The 27,997-nt window shown below is 34.6% G+C and overlaps 1 protein-coding gene across 1 annotated transcript; it reads right to left on the bottom strand.

Annotated features, from left to right (window-relative positions):
* Positions 1–1,180: 1,180 nt before the first annotated feature.
* On the bottom strand, positions 1,181–22,652 carry LOC130629278 (LIM domain and actin-binding protein 1-like). The gene is made up of 9 exons (XM_057442425.1): positions 22,426–22,652; positions 14,125–14,288; positions 13,450–13,628; positions 13,072–13,271; positions 11,110–11,336; positions 8,385–8,587; positions 4,006–4,178; positions 3,227–3,300; positions 1,181–2,818 (listed from the first exon to the last, which is right to left on the bottom strand). The coding sequence occupies exons 1-9, from the start codon at positions 22,458–22,460 to the stop codon at positions 2,661–2,663; spliced, it is 1,413 nt and encodes a 470-aa protein (XP_057298408.1). The 5' UTR covers positions 22,461–22,652; the 3' UTR covers positions 1,181–2,660.
* Between the last annotated feature and the right edge of the window lie 5,345 nt (positions 22,653–27,997).

The following is a 27,997-nucleotide window of genomic DNA, read 5'->3' as shown; positions in this document are numbered from 1 at the left end:
AAAATTGTTGAGTATTTTTTTGACTGGACGGGTTAAATGACAGGCTGTTTCCTGTATTCAAACTACTATTTAACTTGCGATTAAAAAGGGTATTACGCCTAAGCGCTTGTGCGACATGGTTGACCTGTATATACTGAACGCTTATCACCCGGTGTTACGACTAATTTTTAAACTTCCACGAAAACATATTCCGCTAAAAAAATAAAAAGGTTGACTGACTTTTCCTATGGCCAGATAATAACGGGTTGTGAAATGTGTTTTTATTTCAGCTGAAGTTGTGGGCAAGTTATTTTTCAAAACAACAATTAGAGCCAAAACACTATATGTATTTTCTGTGCGGTTCACTCGATATTCCACGGTTAAAAAACTTTTCCACTAAATAAAATTGTTAAGTGATTGTTTTAGTTGCACAAGATAATAAAACACTGTTTCCTGTTTTAATTTACGCCGAAGTTCGTATAAATATAGTATTTTTGGAAAAATGTGTTACACCTATAGCGAATGTGTGACAATCTATACCTGTACTAAGCACTCAGCCCAGTGTTAATGACGGACTGTTTCCTGTGTGTTTAGGGGCTACGAAACGGCTGTTGGTTTTCGACTTTAGTGACTTACACGAAAGTCGAACTAATGGCGGTGAAAAATGTAAAGCAATCACATATTCAACAATTTTTGAAATAGAGTATCTTTTTTGTGTAAACTATGAAAATAAAGATTGAATGAAACTTGAATTATGTTTTTCTTGATTTTGAAATTAACGTAATTTCTCTCTGTAATTCGAATTTTCACTCTTCGAAGCTGAAAGTTCGAATTACAGAGACTTTCTATAATTCAAATCTCTCCTAGTTCGAACAAATCTTTCCCCGTGCGAATTCGAATTAGGGAGAGTCAACTGTAATTTTAAGCCCAGGGCAAATCGATCAACATTCTCGTCAACATTTTCATCAACATTTTGAGCAACATTATGGTAAAACACTAAGTTCATGTGTGCTTAAATGTGCGCCCGAATATTTGAGGGGCGGAGTTTTTCAAGGGAAGGATGGGGAGTAGTAGACTTAACCCCGCTGGACACTAACCCAGTATTTTTTTGTCTCGGGGTGGTTTTTTTGAGACAAATGCGCCTTGTTCTCGGAGTAACTCTATCACTTCCAAGAGACGAAACGGAAAATTTTTAAATTGGTTTACGTAAAAACATCGCATTTATTTTCTTGTTTCCATCATTGAAAAATACTAAAAAAACTATTAAAAGCACCATTTTTAAAACAAACAAAAAAACAATTTAGTTTTACAACATAAAAGAAAAATCAAGTTAAAATCACTATAAACTAATCAACATAATTTAAATATTTAGCAAGCTAATTATAACATGGCTATATCAGCAGTAGGAGGCATCACACCACTGTTAGATAAGCTCCGAAACCTAAATCTCACTGGCAACATCTAGTTCAAAGCTTGTATTATAGGAAAAGGTAACTTATCAATAGAGTAACAGAAAGAAATCTAAAAGTCAAAATATAAAAAAGTCAGGGGGTTTATTTAACTTTTACTTTATTGCAGGCTGAACATGGGTGCAATCAATTATGCCTAGAATTGCCCCAACATTTCCGATTCTCTTCTCACGAAATCACGCGCCTAAAATTACATTATGAATTTTGGTTGCACAAAAACAGTTTAATAAACAAACATGCAAACTTTGAACTCTTAAAAAATGCTAGAATGGTACAAATTTCTACAGGTAGATTTATACTACAAACTTTTTACTCCCAAAAAATGTTCAAGAGTAAAGTAAGCTTTAATTAAGTAAAGGTGCGTATACATTATGGCGAACTTACACATCACAATACCTCGCTCAAGAAATGATCAGATTCTCACAAAGCAAACATTTAAACGCTTTAAAAAACATATACAACCATAGACAAAAAAGCACGTAAAAACTTAAGCTTCTTTTTCAAACTCTTTCACATTTTTAGTGCTGTTGACCATGGATACGTTGACAGACTTACCATGGTTAATTTCAGTACTCAAGATTTTATCTATGACAATTACCTCTCGCAACAAAAACTTTTCTTTAATACTTGCAAAGTTCGCTCATAAACTTCACCCAATTGGTTCCTATATTCAAAGTAGTAATATTTTTGCATCAATTAATATATATAATCACCTAAGGCTGTAACAGCTGCAACATAATAGACAACACTAAACAAAAACTAGTTCTTTACGTTGTTAAAAATTCTCTCTGAGAAATATACGCCATGTTACACACAGACTCAAAAGAAAGATTATACGGCTGACTCTCTAGTCCGGTTGTTGAAAAAAACAATCCGGCTCATGTTGGCTTCAGGAGCACTTAAAATTAATAAAGAAACCCAGACACACTATTACAAAAGTTATTTAAAATGTAGCGATTTGATACTTTACTATGTTTAGGGGCTATTTATTATATAATTATATATATAATTTTTCGGTCCAACGTACAACCAATTTACTATAGACGGAACCACAGCCCTAACGATATACATGTGTCTGACGTCACATTTTCAATTTGCAGCGCCCATGTGTCATTAACGTATGAGCTTGTCACGTCAATGACATCACATTAGGATTAGTCTCTCAACAGATGTTGAAACAAAATAATTAATAAAATATATCTATGGTCACGCTTAATCATCGTGCATCTCGTCACCATTGACCACAACATTTTGTTTGTCCGACTGTTCAAGGATGGCGTCTTCTTTCTCTTCGGCGATATCAACCGATTCGTCCTTTTTTATCCAATCAGTTTTACGCTGTGCACGGCCGAAACCTTCATCGTAATTGCCTGTTGTAAAAAAAATAAATCTTGTATTCAATAACACTTTTATTGATTGGTAAGAATATGTAGGCTAAAAACACTGCCCTTCTAAAAAATGGACCGTATGGTAAGCGGCTTGTACGCTTTTCGCATGATTCATTTCAGTGATAAGGCTTTAACATGGAGGATTTATGCAATGTATAGAGCAAAGTATTGAAAGTAAAGTAGTTCTGAAAGTTTCCATTTCTGGATTTTATGAATATCCAGTGCAATGTGGAACAATTTCTTTAATTGACTTATTGGCTATGAGCATTGACTTATTGCAAAGGTTCAAGAAAAAGGAAGAAGTCTCCTAACACCATTTTTATTAAAATAGAGAAACAGAACAAAACTAAAAAACATGATTAAATTTTTCCTGGATTTATATAAACTTACCCTTTAATTTGAAGAGCTGTTTCAAATGCGGTTTGCAATAAATTTTACCCTGCAACGCAGCATAGCTACCTAACCTGAAACAAAATACGAAAACATTAGAATTTTTCGATCAAACAGTATAAAGAATCTACACTTCGATTTATTTGCTATTTTTTTGCCGAACAAATAATCACTAGAGTTTCGCTAGTTTGCGCTGCTTTGGTGAATTTAAGTATTCGCGAAAAATCGTATAAACTGCAGTTGCAAAAAAAGTTCTATCTCCGTAAGATTTCACTAAATTTTGAAATTCCTTAAAATATGAAGTGGGGAAGAAAGAGGAAAACTGCCAAAGGTAGCTAAGTAAACACGGAATGGCATTCAGTTTCAGGTTACTTGTTTTTTTTATAGGTAATCCGTTTTTTGACATGAGCTCAATTTTTCTTTGTTTTCTTTATAAATAACTACGATATTTTATCTAGTTGTAAATAACATTATAGTTATGTATTTTATTTGAGACACCTTTTATTTTTTATCAACTATTTTTAGGATATAATTTTTTTTAAATGTATATTTGACTGGGATAACGAAACTTAATTCTGTTGTGTTGTGTTTTTAAATCACGGTGATTTAGAAACTGTATATGTAAATATCAAGGTCTCCAAAAATTGGATCTTAACACGTTGGGGCTGGGGCTGGGGATTTTCTTGAAAGATATCGAGGTTTTTGAGGCTTATTTACTTTATAAAACTTTTTCTTATAAAGTAAAAAACGCGTATGAACAGTGCATGAACCCAACCTACCCAACAGTTCGATTACATGTGGTGCATTTGAAACAAAACTTATGGTACACGATACTGTTGGCTTCCAACTTCTCCATTGGATAGACTGTCTTGTTACACACAGCACATTTGTTCGATGCGGGAGCAGCATTGTTGAACTTTCGTGCTGCCGAACTTGTGCGGTTTTTGTTGATCTAAAGAAGAAAAAAATGTCATAGCTAGTCACAGGGTGCACAGAATTCAATGGAACATCTATTTTCGTGCAATAGCCATTTTGGCTTGTTTACAGTAAACTTACATGAAGCCTATTAACAAGGTTTATAGCGAAAGGCTATATATCACTACAAGAGCCTGTGACATTTCTATAAACACGCCCTTTATTTCTGCTAGGTGTATTTTTTACAGATCTTGACACAATTTTGGCTAAAATTTCTTGGTCATGACAGGGTCTAAGTAATTAACAGAGAAGAGGAGAGAGATTTAAACACTGTTGATGAAGTATCGAACAACTTTACTTAAATAAAACGAATAATTGCCAAAATAAATTTATTTAGGCAATTATCGACAATTATCTTGTGGTATAGCGTTCGTTTAGTGCGGGAGGTCTTGGGTTTAAACCCCAGCCGAGTCATACCAGAAACTACAAAAGTGTGAATCGATCCTTTCAGCTTAGCGCTCAGCATGAGAATAGGATTGATATCTTAGCTGTGTTTGCACGACTTTCGTAGTTCGAATGGTAGCTTTAAATGCACTAGGACGCCCATCGCACGACCCTCCTCGAAAGCAGTACCAATAGGAAATGAAAGGCTATCCTGGGTAAATAATTTTAATAATCAAACTGTGAAAAAAGCAATGACAACAAAATTCAATCAACACAAACAAAATGTAAACAAGAAAACTATAGTATGCAGAATCTCAATTTATTCGGCTTCATAAGTTGTAGAATAGCGGCAAAAATCATGCGTAAAATGATTTTAGGAACGAAAATAGGCAGAGTTCAATTATGCATTCACGTAATGGGGGATTTTCAACGAGCGAATTATGAATGGCGAATTCGGCGGCAAATGAGCTGCGAAATATCTTTTTGTGAAACGAAAATCATGTGGCGAATTTAAAATACTGAATGTAAGCACTCTTTTGGGTACTATAAAGCAGACATTTACTTTAAATTCTTTCAAGTGATGATTTTTCTTGAGAATAAACACTGATTATTGCGTTGTGATTAGTTACAAAAGCTAAGCAGTAAGGAGGATTTTCACGAAGCGAATTGAACGGCGAATTCGACGGCGAATTCGCTTTTTAATTTTCACGACAAAATAAATTAGACGTCAAATTCATTGTTTACATTGGTTAACCGCGTTCTGATTGGTCTAAAACTAGCAGCGAAACCTTTAGCCGCGAAAAAGTAGAAACTGTTTCTACTTTTCAGCGAAGCGAATATTTCGATGCAAAATCATAACAAACAAAACTGCGCATGCTCAGATACAATTCGCCGTTCAGTTCGCTTCGTGAAAATCCCCCTGTAGGAACTGTTTCTACTTTTTCGGCAAAGCGAATTTTTTGAAGGAAAATGAAAACAAACAAAACTGCGCATGCTCAGAAACATTTCGCCGGTGAATTCGCTTAGTGAAAATCCCCTTTAACACAAATAACTCAACAACAAAACAACTTAAAATTTTGCACTAAAACACCTTTCTTACATTCGACACCATCCTTTTATGGAACTACATTGAGCATGATTTCATTAACAAATTACTTACATCAGCAATAATGTCAGCTACGGTGGTCATTTCCACGGAGTTATAGTTTCAAGATGTATAGATTAACGAAGAAAGTAAGTTCTCCACTGAAACTTTTCAGGTTAAGTTAATTCTGACAGAGCATAAGCGATAATGAAAGAAACAAATTGACAGAGTTCGTCCCTATTAATTATTTATTCACACCTGCCATCTCACTCACATTTAAACACTCTCTGTAGCAGAGTCTTAATTAGCACATTCGTCTAAGACAAACGTATGATATCGAATCCGAATCTCCACGGGTGAGTTCAATAAGTGAGAGATTTGGGTGTAATTGAATGTTCTTTTAAAAATGCATCAACGTTTTACGTAAGTGTTTTGTTTTTCTCCATATAAGAGCTTTTTCGTGATACGCGTTTCCTTGTTAACCCGGTTGTCACACAAGCGAACCGCTACACGCTTTTCATTTTCTTTTCAGAACGTGTAAATTTCAGCTGGGGCTGGATGTGTATATTTCTTAACAGCCTCAAATGTTATTATTTGTATTCTTCTCAATATAGGGATATATATTGTCGAATTGGCTAATGATGATAAAAACCTTAAGAATTGGAAAAATTAGATGATGCTGGCGTTTTATTATTTTCAAAACATACCAATAAAAAGAAGGAAAACTGTTCCGTAACCATTCAACTCTACCTAAAATTTAGGCTGAGTGAGTCCTTAAAATGTTCAATTTTTGGCGAAATCTCTACCTAGGAGGATCCTTGACGCAGGTTATTTTTAGAATTTAGAATTATTATTAAGACTAGAATAATTTCTATATAAGATATAGGAAAGGTGAGGTTAGGTGCTTCATTCGGAGTATGCGTCCAGCTATGCCTATACAGACTATTCCTTCGTATACCGATCATACCTAACTGGCAACGGAAAGCCGACACTTGTTGCCTAGACAGATGTGCAGAAGGAAATGAGCACAGAAGAAAATGTGTACAGAAAAAAAAACACATCAAAAGTGTAAACAAGAAAAAAAGGAATGGCTAGAAGATCTTGAGTGATATTTCGTACCATCGGGAAATCGAAGAAATGAGGAGTTGAATTCAATTCAATATCCTCGAAAAAAGTTTAGTGAACTAGGCTAACACGACAAAGAACAATGCACTGTGTAGGAGTCGAAAGGAGTTCCTTGCAAATATGGTTAAAGCCTTACAGACTTTTGTATTGCACAACCATCTAAAATTGTTTTTTAGCGAATTAGGAAAATCTTTACTATCGTTACCTCCGTGTCAATATTTTTCAGGAATAACTCGAACATTACAAAGTCTTCTGAAATATGCCTCCGGGGTTGTTAATATGGAGGTACGCTGGCTCACTTTTGCTGGGCTGGCTTTTAACTTGTGTTTATATGAAAATGCTGGCTCTGAACAATGAAAATATTAAATAATGTAGAGCAAAAGAAATACTTTTCATAACAAAAGATGTTAATTAGTTGAGCATAAGAAACCAACTAGAACGCTTTGCTAAAGCTTATATGAGAAAATGTTCATCCCACCTACCGGGATCCCGCCTCTGAAAAACGAGATCTCGCGAGCAAGCCCGTTTGACCATATAAACAGATGAGCAAATATATGAGGAAAATGAAGAACAAGCGAGATCGCGGTAAACTGAACTGCCCGCCAACAAAGCTCATATAAACAAACCCTTACTTGCCACACTTATCTTTGCGACATCCAAAATTTGCCCTGCCTCCGGAGTCCTGATTCTAGGTTTCCTGGTCGCACCTTTTGGGTCCCTTGGTCCCGGGTCCCCCTTTTCTTGTCTGCTTAATGAAAATGAAGTGAACTCTACAATTTTAATCACACCAGCACGTAGAAACCAAGTGTTTTAAAAGGAAGGAACATTTTAACATGCTTAGTTAATTAAATATAAATTCACTTGATTCTGCCATCAATAATTCATAAATACCATGGAATTTGGAATATAAAAACACATTGATTCACCTTATGTTGAATATTATCATTTTTTTGCCTCGTTTCTTTCTGCAATTTGTTGTAAAAAATTCACACTCAAGCGTCGCACCTATTTTTTTTACCGACAAGGTACTGATATCGTACACCCTTGAGATCCTTTGTGGATTGTGTTCATCAGTAGTAAACTCCCTCATATCTGCAGATTCATCGAATCACACTATGGTACTTTTTAAACACATATATATAGAAATATATTGCTTCTGAAATGACTTCTGACATGGTCCATCTAGAAAGGTTACTGAGTGGCAAAAGGTGTTTAGAAGATTAATGTGAGACTTGAAACTAGTCGGTAGCCCGTGGAAAAATCGACAGGTTCGCTCGTCTTTAAATTACATTTCGAGTGCCCGTTGCACGACACTTTTCTTGCGGACAGACAGACATAATACGGCTAGTATTATTATAGAGATTTAACTTTTAACAATGTGATATTTAAACATTATCTATATTTCTTCAAATCCTAAAACATTCATCACCATCCGTGAATCTGTTATATATTTCCTTAACTTATGAAACAACAGAAACATAAAAAAGTAAACACATGTAACCTCCGCTGAAATTTATAAAAAAATGTGTAACTAACGATGATCCGAAAATAAAATTGTACAGTCTAAACTTTTATCACTAACTCACTTACGATAAAATTCCTCTTCACCGGAGCGTTGTCAGCAGCCTTCGCTTCAAAGCGTGCTTTCAGTGACAGCGTAGACATTTTCTTGTGTCCGCCTCCATCTTCGTCATCTGTCGACATATTTCTGTCTCTTCCCGATGACGAGCTGGTCCTTCTTTTGTATGACGACGTTCCTTGAGACTCGAAACGTGCCTTTAAAGCTGCAGCTCCTGAAATATTGACGTAAATAGATTCACGAACATAAATAATATAAAAATTTCATGGTATACACGTTTTTTTTTTTTACAAGAAACATGCATACAAAAAACATAGGCTAAAATTGGCAAAAAACTAACAAACATCTAAGAAACATGGTCAGAAAGGCAAGAAACAATTTTTTTCTGACACACATTCTTCTCCAAGAACTAAAAATTAAATAGAAAGCACTAAAAAGTCAAACAAATCAAAAATCCTTCCATCATTCTACCAGTACATCGATTTTTCTCAGGTAAAAAGTATGTTTGCTTATTGGAAAAGCACAGAATTGAGAATAAGAAGCATTAAAAAATAAATATTTATCAAAAGTACAATAATAAAAAGAAGCGTTCTTTCAAGATGAAACCCAAAATATAACAGATAGAGAAGACATTTGAACAGAAATTAACAACACAACACTAAGTACAAAATCAACTACTGAAGTATAATGGTCGTATATATGAAACTAGAACTTATCACACAAATAGAAAGGTCTTGTGCTAAACAACACATCGTATTATAAGGGAAAAACTTTACAAGTAAATCAAACACAATCCCTCCTGCAGATGACTGCTGGCCTTACAAAAGCGTTATAAGTTATAAATACAAAGATGATTTTAATGTATATGTGGGGTATGTTTACAGGCGCTAAGCAACCAGAAATGCTTAACTTAATTCCGTTATAGCTAGTTGTGTCTATGAAGCTCGCCTTTTAAAATGAGATTTTCATGTTAGAATGTTTCCTCAGAGGCGTTGTTAGAACAGGATCTTACAGTTTTGTCTGATAATACAGGGTGGACCAATTATTAAGTTAATCTCGTGAGTTTCGTAGGAGTAATCCAAACGTTTTTTGTCTGTTTTTTTAGCAGTAAAATGGTTGTACAAAAACAGCAATTTCAATGAGACAAAAACCTATAAACAATTTTAATAGCAGAGTGGCTGCTGCAATGCCACTAATTTTTGCGTATATTATTTTAAATTCGCAGAAATATTCCTCGGTATACCATTAGCGAAAATTAATACCAGCAAAAAAATAATAGTGCGTGAATGTTTAGCTGAGAGGGAAAAAGTGAAATTTCATTACAACTAAGTGAAAAATAAAAACCGTCGTCATATTCATTACAAAGAATAATAAACGTGTAATTTCGCAAAAATAAACCCTTTGCGATCTGCGAAAAATTAGTACCATTACGGAGTTCCCCCAGGAGTTTTATTCCATTTCCAGAAGTTCTCAAAAGTAATAACCACACTGTATCGCATAATCCTTGTTCGCACTAAAACAGAATATTTTTTTAATTGCGTCATCAATTGAGACACCCATTTAAAAATGCATTTGTAATGTTTAAACAAAATCTTCCACATATTTTTTTCCTGGTGTGTTAATTTTCATAAAAATAGCATTGGACCACAAATACAGTATTATGATTTTATGTGTTCTTTACAATTTATTAATGAATAATCCGGTTTTGAGCTGTTCAAAGTTTACAATGTATCTTTAACTGAAAAGTTATTTAATAATTTCCTAATTGCTTACATTTTGTTAACGAAACTTGATCCATTCATTCTAACTTTTACTTTAGTAATAACAAGAGAAAAGGTTTCGTTGTAAGTCATGTTCCGTTGTGCTTCAAAAACAAAACATACACAAACAACAAACTTGCTTGAAGAAAATAAAAAAACAAAGAAACAATAAACGAACATGTGAACACATGCAAACAAACAAACAAAAACAAAAAAACAAACAAACTAACTAACTTGAGAAATAAAATAAAACATAGAGATAATCATACACATAAAAATTAATGCATAAATATATAAATATATAAAACAAACAAACAAATACAATTAAAAACTTTACCTCGCCACCCTAGCAAAAACTAATGATTTTAATATGGCAAGTTTCAGTTCATAACGTATATTAATGACATAAATTAATGACAGTCGAAAACAATAAGCCAAAAATAACTGTCAATAATCGCTCTACAATGAACTCTACTTGAGGTGGTCACAACACTTATCACCAATTTGGAAAATGGCTTAAAATAACAGGGTGATTTGCTTAAAAAAAAATCGAGATGTGAAGACTTGACCATGCAACACACCACTTGATAATACATTGATAACTGATAAACGCAGTGTAGAAAACATAAGAGAATCTAAATGCTACTTCTGTATAAAATGTTCATTAACAGGAAGACTCGTCAATTTTCAAACTTTTTCCTTTTTTTTCCTTTCTCTTTTTACGCGTAAGTAAAATTGCTTATTATGAAAACAAAATAATGAATGCAACTTTTAATTAACAGTTGAGTTTTACGCAACAAACTTTCCTGAATTTTCTTTGGGTTTCAAAAAATTTACAAAATCACTTTACGTTTCCCCGACTTATTGTTGAAATTTTTTTTTAGATTCCTGGCTAGCTTAAATCAATCCGCGTGTGTATCACTAGTTACTGCCACAGGTTAGAAAAAGAGAACTTTCTACAACGATATAAACTAACCTGTTGATCCTCCAACCGCTCTTGTTTTATTATGACCATCTTTTGAGTTCGCTCTCCCTTTCTGTTCGAAACGAGCTCGTAATTGCGCTGCCGATTTCGGCTCGTCGCTCTCACTCTGGGTGGTTGATTCTTTTCTGCTCATTGTGTGCGCTTCAACGCGACCGTGATCAACTTTTGTGGAGGAGGACCATGCTGGACGTTCTGATGACTCACGCCTAGACAGCCGTCTATAAATAGAACAGCCATAAAAGGACAGTTTACCAACAACACACGGATAATTAGGATATCCTTTTCAAGAATAGAGAATAGCTATAACAGATTCTCGTAAATTTAATTGCGCATGCGAGCCCTTTAAACAACCTGTACATAACACAAGGATATTATGAAACTGACAGCGAGTGAAGGTTTTACATAACAAATTCAACGGATGGTAAAAAATAATGACTGCGAACAAAAGGCAGCATGAAAATATCTGCACCAATTTTTTATATTTACTGTTTTGTTGTTTGTTTATTTGTTTGTTTGTTTCTTTTTTTTTTTTGTTTGCTTGTAGTCTGTTTACTGTCAAAGCCTGTTTATTTGAATCGATTTGCTAATGTTTCAGTTGCTTCACTGTCACCATATAAATCTATCTTAAAAATATGAAATAAATGGACACTAAACTTCAAATAAACGTTCAGATTTCACCAATCCTCCGGCTACCCTAAACATGTGGTGTCTTACATCTTGGCTTATAGCTGACAATTATTACACAGCAAACTTTCGCAACACTGACATTTCACCACAGCATAATACGTCAGTTGTAATTCGATGGTAATGCTATCAAAACGATAGGGTTAAAAACCAAAAGTGGCTAGCTTGTACTTGAAAGTGTCCTCTACTCGATTGGTGTTGTTTAACTCAATAATGTAACTGACTAGCTTGTACTTGAAAGTGTCCTCTACTCGATTGGTGTTGTTTAACTCAATAATGTAACTGACTAGCTTGTACTTGAAAGTGTTGTTTAACTTAATGATGTAACCGACTAGCTCGTACTTGAAAGTGTCCTCTACTCGATTGGTGTTGTTTAACTCAATAATGTAACTGACTAGCTAGTACTTGAAAGTGTCATCTACTCGATTGGTGTTGTTTCACTCAATAATGTAACTGACTAGCTTGTACTTGAAAGTGTCATCTACTCGATTGGTGTTGTTTCACTCAATAATGTAACTGACTAGCTAGTACTTGAAAGTGTCCTCTACTCGATTGGTGTTGTTTCACTCAATAATGTAACTGACTAGCTAGTACTTGAAAGTGTCATCTACTCGATTGGTGTTGTTTGACACAATAATGTAACCGACTAGCTCGTACTTGAAAGTGTCATCTACTCGATTGGTGTTGTTTAACTCAATAATGTAACTGACTAGCTAGTACTTGAAAGTGTCATCTACTCGATTGGTGTTGTTTCACTCAATAATGTAACTGACTAGCTTGTACTTGAAAGTGTCATCTACTCGATTGGTGTTGTTTGACACAATAATGTAACTGACTAGCTTGTACTTGAAAGTGTCTTCTACTCGATTGGTGTTGTTTAACTTAATAAACATAGCTTCGATTTAATCTTTATGACAATTTTATTTTTAGAAATTTCTCCATGGGTCTTGTCACATTATGATGATTAAGTACCGGAATTCTAAAATTGAAAACTATAATTGACGTCAATTGTGAAGAGTCTCTGAAGTCTGGTGTATAAATTTTTTGTACAGCATAGAACACAGTGTAGTACACAAATAATTAGTCCAAATAAATGTAGTTTTAATTGCTGTGGTCTTGGATGTTAACATCAGACTATTATGAAATGTTTCTGATATATAGTTGTCCAGACGAAATGTCAAAATAGGTGATTAAAATCAACACGTCAAAAGTTCTAAGTTATTATGTGATGTATGCCACATATCACTTGATAATAAAGAAGACTAATACCTTGGTGAGGTTTCTGTTTCGACTGATGTAGCACGGTCCTTGCTGAATGATTCTCTTTTTGAAGTCACTTCACTACTTGTTGCAACAGTATTGGCACGTCGGTTGGTAAATGACGAACGTTTTGTTGTTGATGACGTGACGGCGTGGTCTGAGCCTGACGAGTGTCCTTCAAAAGATTTTGTTTGATCTTTTACACTAACCTATTGGTGAATTGAAAAATTAAAACTCACACGTAAAAGCTCGATTTTTACTCCTTTTCCAAAACATATCCTCATTCTAAGATATCAATATGAGTAAATAAAAGACAATATTTTTTTGTTAAGTTTTTGATGGGTCAAAACGTGTACAATCTTATCGCATTGAAAATTTTTTTTATACCTTGCGTCTTGCCGTTGTAGCAGCAACTTCATCTTCCGAGGAGGAGACCTTTCTTCGACCAGTGCTTGTTTTGGTGCCACTTGAAGTTCTTGTTCTTGAACTTGTAAAATCATCTTCAGAGGACGACTGACGCGTCACACGCCTGGTGCCTTTCTTCTCGATGACATCATCTTCATCCCCTTAAAAAAACACAATCAATAGCACAGTGTTGCAATATATTTGGCTTTGTTGACATTGGGTAACCTTTCATTGAACAAACAACATAAAAATCCTAATATACATTTTCATTTTTTTACACACTACGATCTTAACCCACAATAAAGTCCTATAAATATGATTATTTTTGCCTATAGTTTTCTGCTGATGAAAAAATACAAGGACAGAAACAGCAAATTCTTATCCTAAAACATGACTCTTTCCACACAAAAAGATCCTTGGATAGAACTCTTAAACAATGTAATAATAGCCACAGCACATGCTTTAACAAAAAAAATCTAACAACAATCTCAGGTTTTGCAGGATTATTATGAAAAAATCTCATGACAATCATAGGTTTCTCGGGAATGCAAGAATGCTAAGAGCCCTGATGAAGTTTTGTAACTTTCCCTAACCCCTATATATCCCAATAAACACACAAATGTTAAAAAGAAAAGACGAATGTCTTAAATAGTTCACCTTCTTCAACTCTTACATTACGCCTTGTTCTCCGTCTTCTTGGTTCTTCCTCCTCTTTCGATTCATCATCACCATAAGAGGCTTCAGTGGGAGACTTGCAGTCCCTGTCCTCACTTGGGGATTTAGCATCCCTCTCCTCACTTTCTAACACATCATTGTTGGTCCTAATAAAAACACATTCTGTAAACAGTCTGGCTTTAAGCATACCTTCAGGTATTTTAGCATGATTGTTATAATCTCAAAGTTCTTGAAAGGTCTTTATTTTTTAAAAATATTAAAAAAATTTTTAGATGAGTCGGATCCGAGAGCAAAATCATGCTGACATCATCAGCAAAAGTCTCAAAACCATAACACAGAACCACATTTTTTAAAAACTACACAGAATTCCACAACATTGTCCATAGTATTATAACCCCGTCCTAATGTCTGATGATGGGAGGAGTAAATCTTTCGTAATATATACTCTGAGAGTTATGACCAAATAATTATATGTCAGGACTCCAGAAGTACACTCTGTCTCTGAAGTGCACTTTATGTGTCTGATGTTTACCTAATTATCTGAAACTTATAAACTATCTAGTAAATGGTTTAAAGTAAAAGCAGCTATACAAGGCTTCTGTCACTGTAATAATCAGGCATGTAGCTATTATCTCGATTTTGACTATTTTCAAACCAACTTTCCCAAAATTTGTTGTTGCCTGTCAAACTGAAAAAGATCAACAAGCATTTTTTTAATTTAAGGAATAAATTGGTTAAAAATTTAATTGTGAGTACTTTACCAGTAAACAGTGCCAGTAATCGAAGTAGGGTATAAAAATAAATTTCCTACAATTTTTCCTTTAACTTGCCAGGATAAATTTAGGTGAAATATTTCAGCACCGCACTTTTAGAAGGTCATACCCAATTTCTTCAGACAGGATAAAAAATTTGATGCCAATTCTAGCATATACATTTTTTCTAAACTGTTTCAATCGTAAGAAATTTTCCTTTAAATGGCTAAATTTTCTCAGGAACTTAGAAACGATAATGATAGTTAACTTCAACGAAAAGTAAGTTTTTCCGTAACGCTGACACTGAAATGGCTCCGGGGACTGATTTAGAACTATTTTAAATTTTTAATACATTTGCCGTCTGACTGAACTTAACCCTTTTTAACTCATGTTAACCCAAGTTAGAATGAGAAAGCAAAAATTAACTCACAAAATTAACAAAACTAATTAAGCCATGGGTTTGGAATAAAAAAACTTAATTCCAGGTTCCAGGTGACACAGGTTGAGAACATTCACGGAAAACACTGATTTTTATTTGGTGTATATTACATTAATATTTAAAATGAAAAACAAATTAATTAGAACCTTTTGGTGTTTAGATTACTGCAAGAAGTAGTTTACCATGAGTAAAAAATCATAGGCCTTAAAATATATCTGGTACTGCAACTTCAAAGAAAAGGATCCCAGAATACATACATGGAATAAAGTGACAGAACCATGTCTCCTAAAGTTAACTTACTAAACAGTAACATTATCCAAGACTTTGTCTTTCCATAGAAATATACATTACGATATGCAGTAACTTTTTCTTGTAAGCATTGTTTTAATGAAATGAAATTAACTCCCATTATTCCACGTTAAGCCATAGTGAGAACAAAGATTTAATATGATATACCATAGTGGTATACCGTTTAATGCTTTTACTTCTGATTAGGGTTCTAACCAGACTTTTACTTTTAATGCTGAGAGTGGTATAAATTCTTCAGCCTGGATATTTTTCAACTTGAAAAGGAAATTTTCTGAATCTTTTTTTTCTTTCCTGTTGCATCCGAATGAAAATATTTTTTGCAAGACCCCTGTCAATCCATCAAATTAATTTCTGAATATTCTGCAACTTTGAAAGTACCTATAACTTCAGCCTCATGTTAAGTAACATCTTGTTTCTTATAAAATACAACATGTATTTTATTCTCAGTTGATAACAAGCTGTGTGTGACCATTTTGCACATATATACCAATGAAATACAGTCATAAAAGATAACATAATAAACAATGAAATTTTCCAAATGGTGTTTTTAAATGTCTGCAGCTAGAACAAAAACTGTTATGTAATTTGTCTCTAGTACTTAGGATTTGACCTAAATCTCAGCCTTAGGTAAAGGCAACTTAAATAGTTTTTTTAGGGGCAATGAAGTTATTTTTGGGTCAATCGGTCTAACTAGCATTAATCACTACCTTATGTTAAAAACCTCAGTTATAGAGGGTGATCTAGAAAATAACCTGCTGATATTTACACTAGAAGTATTTTGCGATTAGAACTTCTTGTCATTATATTGTGAAGAATATAATGCAGAAATATGTGAAAAATATGCAGAAATTTGTTGGTGAATGAGCATATAGCTTGGGCAGGACACTTAAAAATCAAATCAGCAAGATAAACGCCATTTAGATGTGTAGTGGGAACTGAGCTTTACAGAGTTAAATGATTAAATAAACAAAAAAAAATTACCCCTGGGCACTGCACAGGGGATGCTGTTTTAAAGTGGGACAAACATAATGCAATTTACAGCAATGTTCACAGCTGGGAATTTCAACCTAAGACATGGTAAGTAGAGTTTCTATAAAATTCTTGACTAGTTGTGAGACCAAAAAAATCAAATAAAACTATGGAAGGTGAACTTATATTTACTTTGTACTTTTACAATGCTAACGATGATAGAAATCATTACGTAAAAAGATTATTCCATTGTTGTCAAGGATTTTTTTATATCTTTTATATTAGTTATTAATAAAGCTTAAATTTCTTTTTATTCTCATTTTTCTTTAAAATAATCGTCAAACAAGCATAAAATAGCCATTACTCTTAATTATCATTAAGTTAACATAAAAAGGTTGCACACTTCTCAAAAAATTATAAAAATCGTACTGAACAAAGTTTATATTGCTGTATATCATTATCGTGGGGCCCGCTATATATAATAATGCTGCAGCCGCAAGTAAAAACAAAAAATACGGTCAGTCTGGGCTATATAACAACTGATTAAATTGCCTTTTACCAAAAATAAAAAAGTATCAAATTTTATTTAGTTTGGATAAGTATTTCTAACTATTTAAAGAAAAAAAAAGCCAACTGAGTTGTTTCCACTATCCACAATAAATGGGTTTTTTTAAATTGATTTTGGAAACATAATTTATCCGCATGTGCCTGTAACATGAATACAAGATGTGTGATCTGAAAGGCCAACATACATTTGTATAATAATAACATTAAAAATATAAACATATTTTCAGAAATTATATTGGTAGATATATTCTAAAATTTAGTTCATCATCATCATCATTCTCGGCTTAACGTCCGTTTTCCATGCTAGTATGGGTTGGACAAGGTATATTAATGACCCTCTTCCAATCTGATCTAGACTGTGTTAAATGTAAACTCAACTTTCTCTGTATCAAGTCTGTCCTTATAACCTCCTGCCCAGTCTTTCTCGGTCTGCCTCTGGGCTTTGCCCCAGGAACTATCAAGTCTCACTTTCTCACCCAATTATCCCCCTCCATTTTTTCCAAGTGCCCCAGCCAATTCAATCTTCTTTTCTGAATAGCATTTTTAATTCTACGGATACTTAGCCTGCTTCTTAGCTCATCTGAACTCTTTCTGTCTCTCAGACTGGCGTTACACATCAACCTAACCATGCTCATATCATTCCTTTCTAAACAGTCAAGATCTTCCTGCTTCACTGCCTACGTCTCACTACCGTACAACATAACACTTCTTACACAGGCCTCATACAACCTACCTTTTAACTCAATTGACAAGACTCTGTTAGTCAACAAAGGAAGTAACTCTCTGAACTTTTTCCAAGCAGAACCTATCCTGCAAATAACACTTCTTCCAACACCCCCTTCACTGCCCAACAACATATCACCTATAAGTAACAGACAAGCCACTGTTGTACATCATTGAAGCTGGAAATTTCACTTCATTCTCTATAATCTCACCTTTGCAACGCTTGCATACAAACTGGCTGTCAGCTCTTAACCTTCCACCAATACTACTGCATTTCTTATGTACCCAATGCTTGCAAGTCTGACAAAAAATTGAGTTACTACCAACCCCTTTCCTGCAAACTCCACAAGGCCATTTTCCAACTACGAGGTCACACTTGGCTGCAATGCTACTAATCATGACTTTAGACTTTGCTGTGTTCACCCATAGCCCTTTCTCTTCTAGTCCTTTCTTCCACTTCTCAAACTTTTTAACTAATTCTTCCATCGACTCTGCTATGAGAACCAAATCATCTGCATACAATAACTCCCATGGACAACCTGTTTTGAACTCCATCGACAGCGCTTCTAAGACTAGAACAAACAACAAAGGACTAAGTGCAAAACCCTGATGTACATCAACATTTACACTAAATTCATCACTAAGTGAATCGTTAATCCTGACATGACCTCTAGCATTGCTGTACATAGACTGTACCATCGTAACTAGCCACTCATCCACACCTAATTTTCTCATAGCCCACCAAATAACTTTACGTGGCACTCTATCAAAAGCTTTCTCTAAATCTACAAAGGCAAAATAGAGATTCTTTCTGTAGTCTCTGTAGAATCTGTAGTGCCACGCCCTGGAACAAAACCAAATTGAATCTTATCTATATCAATTCTTTCTCTAAGTAACTTATCAATCACTCTTACAATAACTTTCATTACTTGATCAACCAACTTCAAACCTCTATAGCAGTTACCTCTTTCTAATGCATCACCCTTGCCCTTGAAACAATTTACTATTACACACGACTGACACTCACTGGGAATAGCACCATGCTTTATAATCTAATTAGGAAGACTTGTAATAAGCTCAACTCCAATATATCCAGATGCTTTTACCATCTCTGCAACAATACCTGATACTCCTGCAGCCTTGCCAATCCCTATTTTCCTTATAGCCTCCACTACCTATTCTGTCTTGATCTGCATAGCTGGTCCTTCTATACAACATCATCATCAGACAAATTATCCTCATCCCAATCAAACTCAGTGTTAAGCAACCTCTGATAATAATTCTTCCAAGCTACCCTTTTCATTATAATATGATCATAATTTAAACTTATATTGGGCTGGACTTAAAAATATTTGGGTTTGCGTTGCCCGACTGGGTCAATAATATAGCGCCGGGTAGAACATTTTTTTGGGCCACCGTTACAAAAAAAATTTTTTTTCTGCAGGCCTTAAAACAAAAGCTGATAAAAAATAAATTTTGTAAAACGTATTAACAAAGCAAAGTTGAAACAACATTGAACGTGATGATGTGTTGGCAGATTTCATCATCATCCACATTCTCGGCTTGACGTCCATTTTCCATGCTAGCATGGGTTGGACGGGGTATATTAATGACCCTTTTCCAATCTGATCTAGACTGTGTTAGATCTAAACTCAACTTCCTCTGTATTAAGTCTGTCCTTATAACCTCCTGCCAAGTCTTTCTTGGTCTGCCTCTGGGCTTTGCCCCAGGAACTATCAAGTCTCTTCACTTTCTTACCCAATTATCCTCCTCCATTCTTTTCAAGTGCCCCAGCCAACTCAATCTTCTTATCTGGATAACATCTTTAATTCTACGGAGACTTAGCCTGCTTCTTAGCTCATTTGAACTCTTTCTGTCTCTCAGACTGGCGTTACACATCCACCTAACCATTCTCATAACATTCCCTTCTCTTTATTAACTCTCTTTATTAATTAATTTATTAATGGCCGTAAGAGGATTTACTATATGTTTTTTGCATTAAATAAATTTCTAGACATTTTTGATTTCTCTTTCCCTTTTAAAAAAGATTTAAGGTATAACATCACAAAAACATTTATCCGAAAGCTGTATTAAGGTACAGGACACCTAACCTCTCCCAAATTCTGGTTATATTTAACTTGCATTGGTGCGCACTCTTCTCGCAGTATCCTCTGTGACAATGAAGGTCGGACTGACTTGTGTCATGGATCCAAATGGTCTTCCGACTTTCATCCGAGTCTCAGTGTAAATGCACCAGCCAAGCATAAAAGTGTCAACATGAAGGTAAGGGGCCGACTTTATTGTTCTCTATACCTTATACGTTCTTCGTAATAACACCGACCGGTTTGTATTGCGGGATTCATAAGTTTTGTGTTTTTGGTGGCGCTTATTTAGTACATTCTTTTAAATAAAAGAAAAATATATCGTAGATAGACATGCTTTGAAGATAAAAATAAAATAAAATCCTGACTGACCGGCCGACCAACCAACCAACTGGGCCAGTGCTGAATCCCTCACCTGGGTGATGGCAAACATATATACTTTTTAGTCCAGCCTTGGTATATATTTTAGTGATTTGTATATAGGTTCGAAATAGCCTATTTAAGCTATACATAGCCATGTTGAAGATATTCTGCCGGAAATTTAGCCTCCTTTCAGATGTAACTATGCTTGTCAAACAAAGAAGCCATGACGCAATCATGCGTTCTTAATCAAAACTATGACTGAACATAATATCGTCTTACAGCACATAAAAAGCTTTAAAAAATATTTTTTTAGGTCATTAGAACGTTTTAGCTTAAAATAGCTGGGGGTGACAGAAAAGTGATAGGCAACAAAAGCCATGTTTATAGAGTAAGGAAGTCACATTCCCTAAATATAGACTGTTGTATAGCTTTAGACTATCATAGCCTAATTTGCAGCTTTACCTAACTTTACAGGTACGTATTTTCTTTTATAAGCAACCCTACTTTTTGGTTCAGGGCTGGGGTTGCTATGGGATTTTAGAAATACAGGGTTAAAGTTGCTTAGTAGATTGCTAAGGAGTCTGTAGATGATTTCAATACTTTTTGTTTACATTATGTTGTTTGAACTTTAACATCCTTGATTCTTGTTTGCTTGCTGCTTATGGTTTTCCTATCAAAGTTCATCTCAGAAAATATACTATAACCTTGCCAAGCTTTTGAAAAGTTCTTAGTGTTTTTCAATCGCAAGAAAAGAAAATGAAGTAGTTTTTGATAATAAAGCATCCAAGATCTTATGTTTTCCATTGTATTTAACATAGCTTTACTGTACTCCAAACTGATAGTTGTTGAAGAAAAAAAATACATATGCAAGAGAAAATGCATGCCAGCTTTACTGTGTCAGTTGTCAGTTGAAATTTCTACTTTTTGTGTATTGCCGCACTTCATCTGGTTAATTTTGTAAAATATTTTGCTGGGAAAAAAAGTTGCTTGGCTAAGTTCAGGATTGACGTTTTAAGTCGTGAACCCCAAACGCGATGATTGAGAGTTTACTGGTATAACGACTCTCTCATCTTAACTTCCTTTTCTACGCACGGAATATTCCCAAAAATACAACACCTTGTAACATAAACATGCAGACAACAGTTAAAAGAATGCGTTTGAAGAGAAAGGAGTTAATAAAGTTTATATATAAATTTTTTATCAAGTAAATCTTATCAAAAATCATAAAAAACAGTTGTTTTAACCACCACATAGTTTATTTCAATTTTCATACTTTTTTTAAATAATTCTTCGAGAGTCATTTGTGGTGAATGTTTTTTTTTCAGGCATTGTACGGGACTATGCCCGACTATTTTTCAGAATACCGAACTCGCCCGAAAACGCCCGCACTTTTTACGGCGTATGTGGTTTATCGGCACCCTCGTGGAATAACTCGGTCGAGTTTAGGAATTATTCGGGCAAGTTCTAGAATTATCAGCCGAAAAGCGCAAATTTTATTTGAAAAGTCGACTAGCCATTTATTACTCAATTTGACTTTATTATTCTGCTTACTAGGAGCTGTATGGGAAATAAGCAGTATTCACTTAGCTAGCAATTTTTTCTGACTGCCAGACTGGCCTACTCAAAAGTTGTTTGTTAGATGTGCATATTTTACATGGCTAGCCTCACAAATATCGAGGGATATATATACCCTGTCTATTATTTCCAGGAGAAGTCATGGCTTAGATATGGCGAGTCCTAGAGTACTTAATGTTCTTTTTGAGCTTAGTAGACCCAATTAGGGCCCGCGCTCTACTAGACAACTTCAGGCAACATCAAACGGCGCACATAATGTGCCATCTCCCCAATTTCCCTCACATGGCTTGGGTTAACCCGAGGCTATATGATAAACATTCACTTGCCCATGAAAAACTTCATATCAAGCCTAGTCCAAGAAAAAGCAACTCATTTTTGAGAACATAACCAATCCAAACAGTGTTTAGCACTTATAGGAACATACAAATTACAAACCATATAAAATCACACAAAACAAATACAAAATATCAAGTCAAAAACTCACTCGTTTGTCTCCATTTCCTCGTCTTCGTTGTACATATTGGTATGTATATATTATAAATAACAGCCAAACTAGTAACAAATACTTGGCTTAAACATAAGAGGCAGCTAGCGTTGAATAAAGGGTATTAAAAAATTTATTTTGGTCTTTCTATTTTAGGGGTGGAATTTGCAAACCAATCTGTTCAACGCTACGCCTCCACGAAAGTGATTGCTCAATGTGGGATGGTATGTGATGTCACTACAACAAGCACGTGACATAACAATATCGTAGCTTTCCAATGTGTCAAAATATTTAGGAGAAATAATATCATAAGATTTATTTAGCTTTATTGAAATTAAAATCATTTATATCATTAAATTTCACATAAAATAGTTGCTGCAAGGGAGCGTGATGGGAAACATGGTATGAAATCCAACGTTGAACCAACGGTGCGACCAAAAGATCAAGTAATGGGACGCCACTTCCGTAAAAAAACAAAGTTTATTTTCTGTTCAATACATTTTAGGGTGAAATTTGTTATACGAGATTTAACAAACTTTTACTAACTAAAAATACATTGTAAAAGTGTTTCTGTTATTTTGATTTTAGGATTAAAAAATAAGACATTAAAAAAATATCTAGAAATATTCAATTTATTTGTCTATGGTGTAGCCTTTATTTATTAAACAATCTCTCCACCGCACTAATAAAACCATATTGGGAATTTTTTTTCAATAGCCCTTTGATGACTTTTAGACCATTATTTTATTAAAATCTTCCACGTTGGACATTCTCCCATTATCATATTATTTTGTTATCCAGTTTCGGTATCATTTTATCTTTTACAAAATTTTATTATCGAATATCGATTTAAACGTGATTAGAAACATCGGTAACCGTGGCAACTAATATTGATTGTTTTCATTGTCCATTTAAAAATGACGCCATATTGAAGAATCTCTTAAGCTACTACTTTGAAATAAAGAAGATGTCGTCATCAGTAAACACAACATTGACATCCTCGCCTTTTAGTGACGTTTCATCGTTAAAAAAAAGTAGTTTGGGTACAAGATTGCTTATATTCTCCAAACATCCCAACTCTTTTAATCTTTTTTTAAAAGATCAGACTATGGAGAGCGGGTAAAAGAGGGAGGAAAACTTGAAAATCAACAAATTCTCATGACGTGGAAATGTTTCTGAAGGCAAACAAAAATGTTTCAATTATTACTCCACATAAACAAGAGATCTGCGTTGTGTTATTTCCTGCACAAGTTACTTCTCACAAGTGCTTCTGTTTTGAATTTGTTTTTTCATGTTGCTTTATATATGTTCAAATAACTCCCGGTAACTGGAACCTCCAAGGGACAAGAGAAAATAGTTTGAAAGTTCAATTGAAGCGCAGAGCTCCTGTTAAATCGAACTTATAGACAAAAATGAGGACTGGTGCAAATTAAGGCGATCCTTTTCAGACAATATTTTATAATGTTGCAAAGTATTACAAAATAGTATTCACTGAAAGCTGTTTGTGTGTGTCTTTACATCTCTTCACTGTTGAGAATTGATGACAGAAAAGAAAATTAATTTTTTATAATATTTCAGTCTTTTGATTTTCTTTTTTTTTAGCAGAAAAACAGTTTGTGAAAACAAAATTTTAAGTTATCCAAAGTTCGATTTAACGAGTGATTTTATACATGAGTATAAGAGACCGCGTAAATAACAACACGAGATAATAAAATTACGAGTTAACTGACATTCCAGTTACTGGGATTTAACTGTATTTTAAGAAAATGAAATTCAAAAACATTAACTTGCAAAAATTTTTATTGCTTACATCAACTATTCACATAGGTAAATAATCGGGTCTCTTTGACGCGGAGGCCTTGGCCATCTATCAACGCAAAGAACAATATTGTCAGTTTCGCATTCGTAGTCAGCCTTTTCCCCTTTGCTTCGGAAGGTTGTTACGTCGTAAATCATCCCGCTCTGTTGTTATGGAAACTATACATATGATTTATGAATCGAGATGTTTATGATGATCCTATTTGCAGTTGAAACATGATTTGCGGAAGGAGATAGCTCAGCGGGTACAAGACTTTTTGATGACTTAAGTTTTTTTCGTGGTTCATAATTGGTTGCCATTGTTAATTAACAATAATGACTTACTTTGATTGTCTCACTTGATTACTCAGCGGTATCACAAACACAACCAGCAGGAAAACAACAACACAACTTGATCCGTAACACAATAACACAACTGGATATCAACACAACTGCACAACCACTTGAGGCCCCACCAAGAACATTCGCTATTGTTTACAGTCTATATTATGGAGACAACATATTAATATCAACAGTCATAACCTTTGTTAACATAGTGTCACTATCAACACAAGTATTCTCATAAGTCAGGCCCCTAAGGGCAAACGGAACATTCCCCTCACTGCCCCTCTCCCTTCGCTTAATAATCTGCGAATTTTTTTTTTTTCATTGCGATCGCAATCAATAATATACTTATACTAGTCGTTAACCCGTGGAAAATCCACGGGTTCGCCCGTCGCAGCCAAGCTACCATTTTGCGTGTCAGACAGACAGACATACGTATACGGGCATTATAACATAGATGACATCATTATATCATATAAATTCATAAATTTGCAAAAAATTTTCTAAGGAAAGGGTGCGGTAAGACTTGCCAACACCCCAACCCCAAACGACTTTGCTTCCTACCGAGTTATAACTTTGCAAGCGAACAGTCTCAACTACACACCGTCTGTTGCCAATAAGATTTTACTTTCCCTTTTTTAAGATACTTAAATAAAATATCTAACCTATGGACAATTTCATTTCAGTAGCTAACATGCAGTCATTGTGAAAAATTACCCTTGGAGTTACGGTATAGCTTGGATTGAAGTCGAAAAAGGAATATAGATAATAATGCTTCCCATTCTAAATGTTTTACGTTAAATAACCTAACTATTAATCGTATACTTCATAACCGTTCAAATCCTTGTTTAAGTTAATCAAATATTGAAGGGTTGGGTTTTTAGCAATAAAGTCGACACTGATTTGGATTTACTAAAAATATTAGCGGTAGTTGACTTAAGCATTAAAAGTTTACGAATCTTAAAAATACGTAAACATTGCTTCTCACATCATTTTAAAGGATATTTTAGGATCTCGTTACTTGGGTTGTTTTAAACCGGGAAGAAATTTCCCACGCAATCGGACCATTAGATACACCTTATCCATTAGACAAATACTAAATTTTAAGAAATAGTGTCAATCAGCTTCTAGCTTGAAGGTATCTATCAACTCGTGTATAATTGTGATCAACTTAAAGCTGAGAGTGGCTTGTAGAGAAAATTTAGCTTACGTTATCACTCTCTTATAAAACTCGTTTCCAATTTTTTTCAGAGCTGCGACGAAGAAAGATTTGAACACGATTAATTGGTATAACGAAAGTAGGGAAAATATATGCTAGAATTCTCTGGAGACAGCCACCTTTAAAGACAGCCACCTCTGGAGACAGCCACCTCTGGAGACAGCCACCTCTGGAGACAGCCACCTCTGAATACAGCCACCTCCGAAGACGGCCACCCCTTGAGACAGCCACCTTTGGAGAAAGTCACCTTTGGAGGGCAATACAAATCTAATTTATTAATTATCTAACAGTTAATTGGAGAACCGAATATGTTTATAAAATTTTGAAAACAAAAAGTGTTTTTATTTCTTATTTGGAAATTTTATTTAGATATTTAGATAGACATTTGCGAAATTATATTCATTTTTTGCTGTGCGAAAGTTAAATCTTCAAATATGGGTACCGGAAGGAACTGGGCTACAAGCGGGCAAACAGCCCCGTTGTTCGAGCGCCATAACCGAATCATGTGATGACACTGGAATAGATTTGACCACAACACAAATTTTTGGTGCAGGAAAAAGCCTGGGGACGAGGGTGGTCAATTGTAATATACAGTTGACTCTCTCTATCTCGACTACCCTCTATCTCGAACATCTCTCTATCTCGAACCAAAGTCTCGGTCCCTTGGACATTTGTGTAGGCTCTAAGCTATTTTCCTCTCTTTATCTCGAACCTCTCTATCTCGAATACCTCTCTATCTCGAACCAAAATCTCGGTCCCGTCTGACTGTTTCTCTCTCTATCTCGAATTTTCCGGATTTAAGAACCTATTTACACTAAAAATCGAATTAAAATGTTCCATTTTCGAACGAAAATGTTTGACGTTCGAATTCTAAAGTCACTCACAAAACATTGTTTACAGTGTTTTGAACCAGAAACCTTCTTGAGGTGAAGATGTCGGCTTTAAAAAGAAAACTCAATAACGTTTCTTTAATTCAAAAATGTCAAATAATTCGGGAAATCGAGAAAGGAATGTCAAACAAGGAGGCAGCAGAAAAATACGGGATCCCCAAAAATACAATTTCAACTTGGATGAAAAAAAAACATAAGATCCTACAAAGCTTGGAAGAACAAAAAACCGCGTCTGGTTCGAAAAAGGTTCGAGGCTGTGATTATGAGCAGATAGACAACTCCCGATACACTGAAGGTTAAAAATACGGTTTTTACGAAAAAATCCAATTTTTGTCAATTTTTCTCTATCTCAAACTTTCTCTATCTCGAACAAATTTTCTGGTCCCTTGCGAGTTCGAGATAGAGAGAGTCAACTGTACCTGCAGTAGTTAGCAACCTTAACTTTGTCATGACTTTACCTTGGATGTTTCTAGACACCAACAAGAGAAAGAACTAAACTAGTTTAACAAACAACAAAGAAATTAGGATATTAGGGAGATACAAAAAAATGAGATATTAGCGAGATGTTAAATGTTGGAAAAAAGAAAAAGAAACTTTTTTTTGTTTTTACAGAGCATGTTACTCTGTATAGTCCACATAAAATCCGCTCAAAAATGTATGATAAAAGTGATTTTGTTGAACTAAAAAACATTTTTGCGTTTCGAGAATGACCCTACAATTTTGCGAAGAATACTTTGCGTGTTAGTGAGGAATAAACCATTCAAAAGAGGCAGAAACGCGCATATTTGTGATTATTAAATTAAAATTTGGCTTGAAATGTGGTAGGTTCAACCCTTAGACTACGTATATATACGGTCGGAGATCGGGCAAAAACAGTAGGACTGTTATAATCTTTCAGGAGTGGGTTGTTATGAAAAGTAGTCCTCATATTTTGCAAAAATATAAAAAGTAGTAGAAAAATGTGTTACAAAGAGAATAAATTGTACTACGGTACTAAAATGAACTAATAGTTTTGTGACAGGCCATTTCTGGTTAGTTCTCAAAATGTCCGCTGCAAAATACCGGTTAGGTAATTTTCCTTTGCCAAGGGTATAGACCGAGTACCAATTGTTGAAATTACGCTGGCTGCACTTTGCAAAATTCCCGCGTTAGGAAACAATTTGCTCCAGGATTTGAAAAGATGATAAAATCGAGGAGTTTGTGGCGTCCTGACGTTTGCAAAAATTTATTCTCCTTAAAAATTTAGTAATCTAGATCTACAATCCCGGGTGGAATCTCAAAGCTCATAACCAAAAGCAATGGAAAATTACCTAACCGGTAT

The sequence above is a fragment of the Hydractinia symbiolongicarpus genome, chromosome 15 (assembly GCF_029227915.1).
Source record: "Hydractinia symbiolongicarpus strain clone_291-10 chromosome 15, HSymV2.1, whole genome shotgun sequence".
In the NCBI taxonomy this organism is placed as follows: domain Eukaryota; kingdom Metazoa; phylum Cnidaria; class Hydrozoa; order Anthoathecata; family Hydractiniidae; genus Hydractinia; species Hydractinia symbiolongicarpus.
The sequence above is the reverse complement of the archived record's forward strand: the minus strand, read 5'-3'. Positions and strand labels throughout refer to the sequence as shown.

What these genes read in the sequence shown, in the direction of transcription:
- LOC130629278 (XM_057442425.1), bottom strand. Translation starts at nt 22,460, where the DNA reads ATGTACAACGAAGACGAGGAAATGGAGACAAACGA. An exon ending in TAATGTAAGAGTTGAAGAAG is followed by an intron (nt 13,629 to 14,124) that starts GTGAACTATTTA and finishes TGTTTTTTTAAG; the next exon opens with GGGATGAAGATGATGTCATC. An exon ending in ACATGTAATCGAACTGTTGG is followed by an intron (nt 3,301 to 4,005) that starts GTAGGTTGGGTT and finishes ATTTTGTTTCAG; the next exon opens with GTTAGGTAGCTATGCTGCGT.